Here is an 11465-nt window from a genome sequence, read left to right on the forward strand (position 1 = left end):
ATAATTGTATATATGTACCTATATAATATATATTTAGGTCAATTAATAGTAGACCCTCGAAATTCCAAAATAAAAGAAAAACCGGCTATCAGGGTCGAACGCAGATTTTGGTGCGTGATGTCAATCATTAGATTTATTCTTCTATTGTTATTGCTGAGGATGGCTCGAATGGAGCCGAAACGTACGGACCATTGTATTTAGAAGAATAAATCTAATGATTGACATCACGCACCAAAATCTGCGTTCGACCCTGATAGCCCGTTTTTCTTTTATTTTTATATATTTAGGTTTTCTAAAAATGTAATAATTTTTAAAATACCCTCAATACGACTTCTACCTCATTGTAATCGTTCTTCTCATCGCCTTAACTGACGTTCAGATGAAACTTCTAATTTATTTTGTATTACTATTAGAGAACGATTCTTTTTCTCGCCGTCATTTCTTTCATTAGTGCCCCAATTTCGCCAATACTCAACAGCTCGTCTTTTATAAGAACTGTCAAAATCTGCATTATTATTTGAACGTTGAGGATAAGAATTTAAATTATCTATCACTCCGTGCTTCTTCGTCATCTTCAATTATGAGATATCTTTTATCAGAATCGTGACATATCACACGTTTCTCATATCAGAATCGTGACATCACACATTTTTGAAAAATGACATTTTTGAGCAATCCAATGTACTTTTGAGATAAGTATAATATTTTTAAAATGAATTATATACCGTATGATAAGATAAGATATAAGTTTACGTGTACATTCAAGATAAGTGGACAGTATAAATAGTTTCATGTAGCAGTCTTATATTCACAGTCAGTACAGTCTTATTGTTATAACCATATCTGTGCAATGTGTTAAACCGTTTTTATATAATAGAAAACAAAGTTTAACATCTTTGGAAATGATTATCAATCCGCTTAATGTTGTTAGACTTTTATTGGTGTCAATAAATTCAATATATGTAACAGAAACGCCAGTAACTGAAGCAGAAGTAGAATTAAAAGAAAACATACAAAAATTATTGCTGGATGGCATTTTTTCATTATAATGGGTTGAAAGTAACGGAAGAAAAATATCTCGGTTATCAAGAACCTTATAAATTACATACTTTTGAAATAATTGAAGATGGCGACGAAGCATGGAGTGAAGATAATTTAAATTCTCATCCTTAATGTTCAAATGATAATGAAAATTTTGACAGTTTTTATAAAAGACGAGCTGTTGAGTATTGGCGAAATTGGGACACTAATGCAAGAAATGACGGCAAGAAAAAGAATCGTTCTCTAAAATTAGTGCAACACCATTTTAAAAGAGTTTCATCTGAACGCCAGTTAAGGCGATGGGAAGAACAAATAGAATCAGGTGGAAGTCGTACAGATAAATTATCTTACATCTCCCAAGTTACACATGATAAATTTACTGCAGCTGTTGTTGTCACTAGAAAAACATTGGAAGATTCTGTTGATTTGCAAAAAACAGCTAATGAATTTCTGGAAACAGTAAAACCTCTTATTGAACAGTTTGGATCTGAAAATATTTATAATTCAGATCAAAGTGGTTTCCAATTGGAAATTCATTCTGGCAGATCATTGGATAACCAAGGAGTAAAGACAGTAGAACGTGTCGTGCAATCTGTATCGTCAACAACCCATTCATACACGATACAACCAATAATATCCTGTAATGGCAAATTGCTGTCACCTTTATTTATTGTATTAAAAGAAGTTACTGGTAGATTTGGACCAAGAGTAGAAGAAAACTTGTTTAAACCAACAAATGTTATTGTAAAAGCATCAAAATCTGGTAAACTGACATCAGAGGTATATACTTCCGTTTATAACTATTTTATATTTTATTTAACAATCTAATAAGAGTTATAAAAGAGCTATTAAATTAACATTTATATTTCTTACAGATCATTTTAAAATGTGGTTAGAAGAAGCTTATTTTCCAAACATTGGTTCTAGTAGCGTTCTTCTTATCGATTCCTGGACTGGGCATTGCCCTAATGTCATTTCGGATTTAATACCTCCAAGAAAATCTATTACTACTATGATAATACCGAAAGGCACTACAGGAAAAATACAACCATTAGATGTTTATGGATTTAGAATTTGGAAAAATTTTGCTAAAAGGTTTTCAGATACTGTTTTACTATTGGAAAGTAATATAAATTTGCATGAACGAAATAATATAATAAAATTGCAATCTCTGATACATAATCAATTGTCATCCCCACGATATCACAACTTATTTAAATATTCGTGGTTTAAAAGTGGTTATACGAACGAAAGACCAGAAGAATTTGAAAATCCAGTACAATTTAGTTTGTATGACTGTTCAACAACATGTGATATCGAAGGTTGTGATAATATAGCTGCAGTAAGATGTTCTTGGTGCAAGAATTCATTATGCTTGAAACATTTTTTCGTCCACAGAAAAAAAGACTTGGTTGAGATAAGAGAAAAAATGGTTCGCCAAGACTTGGTCGAAGCGACCATTTTTTCTCTTATCTCAACCAAGTCTTTTTTTCCGTGTCGAATATCATTATTGTAATGTGTATAATGAGTGAAAAATACAAAGTGTAGCGCTGCGACATAAATATATAGTGATTTTTTTGCTCATTTCTCAAAGATTCAATCTTATAAAATAATTTTATTATAAGTGAATGAATTTTGAATAAAATTGTCTATAATCTTTATTTATAGAAAAACGTAAATGTCAAAGAAATAATAACAAGGCTGGGAGTATTTTAAAAATTATTACATTTTTAGAAAACCTAAATATATATTATATACATATATACAATTATAAAGCATATAGAAAACTATAAAAATTTTACTTACAATATTTTTTATATATCTTATTGTTTCGACAATAATTACTTACGCACATAGTACGGATGAGCATGGATAGCGTCTATACGGAGGCGTTTGTAATTAATTCTTGAAAATGGTTTATCGTAACATAACTTTATCATATATGGTTGAATTCGTAAAAAAATAACCTCTTATTTGGTGATAAAAAATTTTTAAAATTTTGAAAAAAATGTATTGGTGGCGGGGGTATATTTAAAAATAAAAGAAATAAAAAAATTATTTTGTCATTATTTCAAAGTACTTTTGAAGCCATTTAATTTCCATTTTGGAAAAGTTTTCTATCTCGTATAGTTTCGGAGATATTCGGCCCAAAAGAGAAAAACCGATTTTTTCGAAGGGGTGTTTCACCCCCTAAAGATGAATTAGGGCCCCTATAAAAAAATACGTGTCTGTTGGATTTTTGTGTTTAACAACATACTTAAAGGAAATTCAAATCGGAGCCGGACAGTTGTGGTAGTTCCTTGTGAGTTAGGACAGTTAAAAGTGTTGGTAATTATTCAGACTAGTCTTTTCTGAATTTTGATATTTTTTGTATCAATACTAAGGGAAGTAATTTGCTGATATGTGTATGTAGACAGTACAAATGTAAGTGGGGGAGAGGCAGGCGGTTCGGTTTTTCAACTTTCCACGCGAATCGAGGTCCATCCCCGCCTATGTGTACTGTCTATACACGCACATATCAGTAATCAAGTTCCCAAGAAGCGCCAATGCGCGTAACGTGCTTTTAATGCGCGTACAATTGCATTGGCTTCAAAACCACATTAATTGTGTGTTCAAAATGCGCGCATTCAAATACGAAATTAATGCAAATTGAGCATTCAATTTATAAATGACAGGTTTTATAAAATATTGAAATGAGAGCTTCCCTTCAGAATTCATAATGAATACTCATTATGAAACATTTTATTTAAGTTTTTAAATTTTATATAAATTGAATTTTAAACAAAATGGAATATTAAATAAACGACATTTATCATGTCAAAAATAAAGATATTCTCTAAATAAGAATATTCTTTTCTTCTGTGATAGCTATACTGGAATATGCTCACAGCAATGCTTAAAAGCTAAGCACGAAGAAAAATTCCAATATAGTACAGAGTTCACTAGTTGTCCGATTGGGCTTCTCGGTCAATGAGCGTAGGTGCACATTTTGATATGCGCTTCCATAATATGCATTAAATGCGCATATAATGCGGGACAAATATCCGCATTTAATGCAAAGTTTAATGTACATTCAAAGCGCATTATACGCGCATTGGCGCTCCTTGGGTTCCATGTAATGCAGATAACACAAAGTTACATATTATTTTTTTGTCGCTTTTGTTTATGAACTAATTTATAATATTTCTTAGTACGATGAAATATTAAATACTAATTTTCAGTTTGAAAATACAATACGTTTCTACATTTTGAACACTCAATTTTACGTAGAATTACTAAGATCTTACTCATCAGAGCAAAGTGATCCCTCTTAATGTTAACACATCAAGAACATTGATTCTCAGCCAATAAAGCAGAAAAGCAAAAGTTTATCTGTATTGAAAGACGTCACTTTGCTTTGATGAGTAAGATATTAAAGATTATGTTGCAAACTTATTTATTAGATTCTGGCTCCATCGTTGTAAATGTACAGTCTTGCCTTTGATAAGTCTTTGATAAGAGCGTGTCCTACATAACTCGAAAACAATTTATTGTAATAAATTTAAAAACAATTCACATGCACATACTACTTGATTAGAATTGTGATGCTTCATTATTAATAATTTGTCCAGTCGCCTTCATTGTCAATAATTGCCTGGCATCTCCGAGGCATACTTTTTACCAATTTTCTAGCATATTTTTTAGATAAAGATCTCCAGATCAATCGAATTTGTCGAACTAACTGTTTGACCTTCCAAATTTTCTTTCGGAAGTTTAAGCTTTATCACTGCCCAAACGTTTTCGATAGGATTCGCATTCGGTGACTGTGATGGCCAATCCAGTAGGTCAACGTCATTTTCTTGTTTCCATGCGGTACAAAGACGACTCCGATATTTCGGGTCCTCGAATCGGATCACGCGGGAGTATTAACGGCGATCGGCCGCGAGGCCTCACGCCACTCTGACACTTGGCTCTAGAACCGTGACCGCCGGGGCACGAAGCCCTCGGGGCACGCGCTCCGCCTAACCGAGTAAGTAAGGAAACGATGAAAATAGTGGTATTTCACCGGCGATATTGCCACCTCCCACTTATGCTACACCTCTCATGTCTCCTTACAGTGCCAGACTAGAGTCAAGCTCAACAGGGTCTTCTTTCCTCGCTAATTTTTCCAACTTTGATATTTCACATTATAGACACGTAGACGTCTTCTTATTGTGTTACATAATATATTTATACCTTTTTGCTGTAATGCCGCTTGTCCGCCTCGCAACGATAAACCAGGATTGTTCGCAAACATCCGTAGGACCAGTTTGTCCTCTTTGTTCGTCATTTTCTGCGTAGAGCCACGTTCCAGTAAGACATCGACGTTTTTCATTTTTAAGTAGCGATTCACCCACTTATTTACATATACCTTAGACCTTCTCATGCAAAGTATCTTAAGGGAAGGATTCCTCTGTCCCGTTGGTACTTTCTATCTAACGGTTTTCATGTAAGAGTTTCACCGGACACGCTCTTATCAAACAGACTGTATGTTGCAAACTTATTTATTAGATTATGACTCTATCGTTGTAAATGTAATTAATGTGTCTAAGATTTGTTTCACTTTGTCTTCCATTTTTTGAACTAACAGTTTAACTTAAAGCAACTACACTTAAAGCAACTACATTGTACACTCAACATGAATCACAGACAGTCACCACAGAACGACAACACACAGCCACTAGTCATCAGTCATATTGCATGATGCAATACGAATTAGTAAGCTGGAAGTATTTGTTTCCAAAACATAAATTTAGTTTCTAGAAATAAATGTCACTTGTCTATAAAGGTCAATGTTATTATAACTAAATATTGTATAAAAAATATAAGTTTGCACTTTGCACAAGTAGATTTATTATTCCAGCAAGAAATGAACAAAAATTTTTTTACAATTAATAAGAAAAACTAGGCATATTTCACAGAAATGTATATTTCTGTCATCATAGTCAAATTTTTTTATTACTAACACATATCGAAGAAAACATTACAAGTAACATTTGTTTCTGAATATTTCAACTTTCTTTTTCTCAGTGTATCAAGATGCACACTCATATATCATTGCTTATAATTATTCAGAAGAGTTCAAGAAGTTGAAGGATATGATACATTTATTACATACCCGGATTGGCAGCTTTACGATCGAGTGAAAAAAGAAAAACCACAAAAAAATTTCCGCAAAAGAAAAACCACAAAAAGTTGTACAAAGTACCACAAAAAAGTTTCCGTGAAGAATCGTGCCAATTTATCAATAAAAATTATTTTCCCGAATTCCATCCAGAAAAGATAACGTTTATTGATTATATAAGATTTATTAAAAATTATATTACATGATAAGCTTAAAAACTAGATTATAATATAACAATATTTAAAAATTTATTAATACAATTTATTAATAACAAATTGAGAGGACCAGGATAGCAAACAGAGCTGGATTTTAGTGCTTAAGATATATTATAAATTAGTAATAAAAACAAACATTTCGACATTTAATATGGTCATCATCAGTGCCCAATGTACAGATATTTCAAATTATTTAACTGGAGTCGATTATTTAACAATCGAAAGATAATTAGAGATAGCTTGACAAATATTGTCTCAAGAATTTAAATTAAAAATATGAATAATTACAACCAACGTACAATAAAAATAGCGTCACTTATTCTAATAAAATGTTATCTGTGTGCCAACTACAATATTACATTTACTCAGGTTTAAAAATTGAAAGAAAGTATCTGTCCTTCTCAAACAATAAGAGGCGCGAGTATATATATAGACAAGCTTCCTTCCTGACAACCGTCAGTCTTCGAAGCAACATCAAGTGAAACGGACATTCGATCTAGAAAATTAGGATATTGAGTGGTATCTATTTGTTAATCTCTATATTAACTTCACACATTGAATAAAACATGGAAATTGAAGCACACAGAACACCGATACAAAGGTTTTACGCCGGACAATCAATATTTATTACAGGTATTTATTATATAGAAGTGCAATGTATTTAATAAAGTAAAATATTAATTTTACGAATTAAGGCTACTAAATGTCTCTTTCTCTTTCTATCATAGAAATATCTTCTCTTTATGGTAAAGATAATATTAAGATGATCAATACGTTGATCTTTATGTTGTGACAGTATAACTATACGAAATGCATTATTAACTTTTATTATTAATAGAAAATTTATTAGAATGAATAATTAATGTATTTCTATAAACAGTATACTCTTGTTCACTGTTAAAAAATCTTAAAAATAAACTTTAAAAATAAACATCTAACCAATGTACCAAGTTTCATTATTGTCTCTTTTCTGTTATACTGAATGTAAATAATTCTTTTATATATGCATATACTTTGTAGGGGGCAGAAAGTGTATATAAAAATATAATATTTGTAAGTCATGCGTAATTTAACAGCAAATTATTTTTTAAGTTATTGTTCATAAACTTGCTAAACATTAATTTTTTAATTAATAATAATTCTTTAATACACATTGAAATATAGTTTTCAAGATATCTTTTTACACAAAGTAGAATGCATACAGCTTTATTTTGTTAGGGTGTACCGGATTTCTCGGACAGATCTTAATCGAGAAACTATTACGAAGTTGCCCCGACATTTCCACGATGTACTTATTAATACGGTCGAAAAAAGACAAGAGTCCCGAAAGTCGACTGGACGAAATGTTTGAGAGTTCGGTGAGTGCAGAGAAAGCGATATCGAATAACCATGATGTATTCGTGAAACATTTTGCTATATAAATATATAATCTGCAGCTTTATGACCGTATGAAAAAGGAAGTACCTAATTTCCGTAAAAAAGTCGTGCCAATCGTAGGCAATCTCGATTGCGAGAACTTAAGTTTGTCGGAAAATGATAGGAACATTTTAATATATAAGGTAAATAATTCTAATTATTCTTGTTACTTTCTCGCCTATATTATATATCTCGACGCATAAAAATTTATCCTGTACACACACGTATACACGTATACGTATATACGTACACACATATAGCTCAAAGGCTACATATTTTATGTAAATCTAATTACAACCATTAAAGTAGCCATTAAATAAGCTTTCTCTCTATTATTCTCTTTCTAAATATTTCAAATGTTATAGTGAAACGGAATATTTATTTCAGGTATCCATAATTTTTCACCTTGCAGCTAATGTACGCTTTCAGGAAAAAATCAAATCTCAAATACAAACAAATATTTACGCTACCGATACCATTTTGCGCATCGCCAAACTTATGCCAAACTTAAAGGTAATTCTTCCTTCTAAGAGTAAACATGCGAATAGTAAAAATAATTAAAATGTTATTAATTTTCACACAAATGTCCATCACAAATAGGTTGATGGAATAAATTTAATCGACATTTTATTCCGCAATCTTTATTCATTGACATTTATCTTACAGTCATTTATCTATGTGTCAACCATATATGCGAATTTCTGCATGAAACATATCGAAGAACATGTTTACACTTATCCTATTAATTACAAAGATCTTATTACGCTTACACATATCTTATCCGAAAACACAATGGAGGAAAAGAAAGCCAAGTGTGTATTTCTTCCGTCCTCGATATAATAAATTAATTAAATACATCAATGTAGAAACTTAAATAATCATTTTGGCAGAATTATCTCACAATGGCCGAATACATATACATTCACGAAAGCGATTGCGGAAGGGCTTCTCAGAGATGAAGGCGGAGATTTACCAATTGGAATATTTCGGCCTGCCATAAGTAGATTAATTATACCATTTATAATTTATAATATATAAGACTTTAATGTAACAGTTTTCTTTTTATTCGAGAGTTTATTACTTTTAATCGCTTATGCTTATACAATTATCCGATCTAGATTACAGCATCGATGAAATTAATAAATGCAATGTAAACTTTTTTTCTCATTATTATCACAACAATATTGTTTTTAATATTTTAAACGCTGTCTTCCATAAAATGTTAAGTATCAAGATTAAATCTGAATATACGTATTTCTAATACACGTTATAAACTTCAAAGGATATATTTCTATTACATAAGTGTAATATTTCTATTAAATAAATTAATGTAAGCATAATTCGCAGAAATAATATTTTGCGATAGTAACAAAAAATCGTGATAATAGTTATATTTGTGCGCAAATTTCTGCGGATTAGTAAAAAGAAATAATAAACACATTTTTCAGTTACATCTACCGCTAATGAACCGCTCGTCGGATGGAACAACAACTTTTTAGGGGAAATAGGGACAACGGTGTCTATATCGAGTGGTTTTCAAAGATTCATGTTATGCAATTATTACATCCCTGCAAATTTTGTTCCCGTTGATCTTACCGGAAACGCTTTAATTGCAAGCGCGTGGGATGTTTTTATTCAATTCAGGTAATTATTATAGATACAATCGTCATGACGCAAAATCTCTTTTTTACGAGCAAAATTATTATTCCAATGAATTATTCAGATACATTCTTAATACATTCTCATCTGCTCCACGCGTATTTGATAGCGATAAAAATAATTATTCTTAAATTATGATTGCCATAAAATTATTTACTGTATTAGATATGCAAAACTATTTCAATGTAACACAATATACAGGGCTGACTTTAAAATACATAGTATCAGAGTGAATATTAAAATAAAAATATTGACCTAATTACACATTGTGTACATCAGCGCATAATTATTTATCATTTCGATGCATGAAGAAACATAACATTACATTACATAAGAAACATTACGGCTCAAATATCCTTAAGTAGCTTCTTTATCTTGTAGGAGAGGCAAAGACATGTTAATTTATAATTTCGTACCGCCGGCTGACGCGCCTACTATAGGTGAATGGTTCTATAAAATCGCCGACATAACGAAGACATATCCCTTGCCCAAAGCTCAATGGAGGCCCTTTGTAATAATGTTACAACAAAAAATGCTATATAGAATTTGCATTTGGCTCGGTCACTTGCTTCCGGCTTTACTAGTGGACACAATAAGCATTTGCATGAATCGTCGTCCGAGGTACTGCAGAAATATAAATGGATGCTTAAAAACAAAATTATGTAAAACAAAAGATTATAATAAATTCATATGTCTTTTAGAATGTGGAAATTATATAGAAAGATTCATAATATATCCTACGAACATGCACCCTTTCTTACAAGGCGATGGAGTTATTCCTATGACAACGTTGAAGCGATGTGGAATCGTCTGAATGAGCAGGATCAGCAATTATTTAAATTTTACATGAAGAAATTTGACTGGATGAATTATTTTGTTAATCATTACAAAGGCGTACGCTTTTTTATACTCAACGAAGATGACAGTACTTTAGAAATCAGTCGTATTAGAGATAAACGGTAAAGATTCGTCATAATAACCATAAGAGTATGCAGTAAGACGTAAACAGCTATTGACTAATGGGATTTTTACAGTTCAAGAATAATCGACCGTAGTTGGTCAATTTTTACTTCTTATGTCTTACATCTTACAGCATACTCTTACGATATTGTAGAGTGGAATTAACAAATGTCTCCTCTAATATTCGGTTAATTTTATCTTAATTCTATTTTAATTTTTATTAAACGATACAATTATAAATTTCAGACTTTACTGGATACACCAAACCTTCAAAACTCTATTTGTCTTTGCTATCGTTTGGATCATCTGGATTATATTTATAAAAGTATTCACATAATTTTTACACATTTCTTTACACATATTATTTTTCTTCTATTAAATATTCACCTTAAGGAGATGTACCACCCTTCTTAAAGCGTGGCATATCTTATCAAGTTTATGATCTTAAATGATCTTCAAATCGTCGCTAACTGCTTATTAAAAAGTTATTAATAAACAGAATAAAATGAATAGACAAATGTCGAACGTAATATAATCTTAATTTTACTAAACATAAGTTTTATTATATGTATCTATATCTATTGCAAAATAAATGCGTAGGTAGTTGAAAGGCTTTTCTTAAATAAACATGATAAGATTATTACACAATTCATATAATATATAATACACATATAAGAAAATTTTATTAATATAACTAAGAAATCTTTTTTGTATTAAATACTCGTATTTTAACTTTATACACAAAAAATCAGTAATGCTTAATTTATACGTTATAACATACAGTATAAGAGATTAAAATATATTTTTATTATAATATATTATATTAATATGTTTTTTATATTGTATTATACTTTTTATAAAAGACTATATAATTTTATGTTACGTCCATGAACTCCACGACTCTTTTCTTTCGTGGAAGTTTATACCCGGTATTCATATAGTCGAATCTTATTTCAAAACCATCTTAAGAAATGTCTTAAGATGCTAATACGGCTCTGTTTCATAATATCTTAAGATTGTACTTAATATTG

At 30.8% G+C, this 11465-nt stretch overlaps 2 protein-coding genes across 2 annotated transcripts; both read left to right on the forward strand.

The window, feature by feature from the left end:
- Positions 1-1179: 1179 nt before the first annotated feature.
- Positions 1180-4015, forward strand: LOC139784012 (uncharacterized; the record flags this gene model as incomplete). The annotated part of the gene is made up of 3 exons (XM_071723184.1): positions 1180-1821; positions 1919-2473; positions 3932-4015. Coding segments are annotated over 3 exons (1281 nt in total), but the record flags the coding sequence as incomplete, so codon positions are not given.
- Positions 4016-6923: 2908 nt separating this feature from the next.
- On the forward strand, positions 6924-10842 carry LOC139784008 (putative fatty acyl-CoA reductase CG5065). Its single transcript, XM_071723181.1, has 10 exons — positions 6924-7032; positions 7618-7757; positions 7836-7958; positions 8203-8328; positions 8482-8627; positions 8706-8815; positions 9264-9459; positions 9856-10095; positions 10176-10433; positions 10681-10842. The coding sequence occupies exons 1-10, from the start codon at positions 6966-6968 to the stop codon at positions 10769-10771; spliced, it is 1497 nt and encodes a 498-aa protein (XP_071579282.1). The 5' UTR covers positions 6924-6965; the 3' UTR covers positions 10772-10842.
- Positions 10843-11465: the final 623 nt, after the last annotated feature.

Source organism: Temnothorax nylanderi, unplaced genomic scaffold (genome assembly GCF_030848795.1).
Source record: "Temnothorax nylanderi isolate EJ_2023f unplaced genomic scaffold, tnyl_v1.0 TNYL_tig0571_pilon, whole genome shotgun sequence".
Classification (NCBI taxonomy): domain Eukaryota; kingdom Metazoa; phylum Arthropoda; class Insecta; order Hymenoptera; family Formicidae; genus Temnothorax; species Temnothorax nylanderi.

Coding starts and splice junctions, on each gene's coding strand:
- LOC139784008 (XM_071723181.1), top strand. CDS start 6,966: ATGGAAATTGAAGCACACAGAACACCGATACAAAGGTTTTACGCCGGA. Junction 8,816..9,263: donor AATATTTCGGCCTGCCATAA/GTAGATTAATTA, acceptor CACATTTTTCAG/TTACATCTACCGCTAATGAA. Junction 10,096..10,175: donor TGCATGAATCGTCGTCCGAG/GTACTGCAGAAA, acceptor TATGTCTTTTAG/AATGTGGAAATTATATAGAA.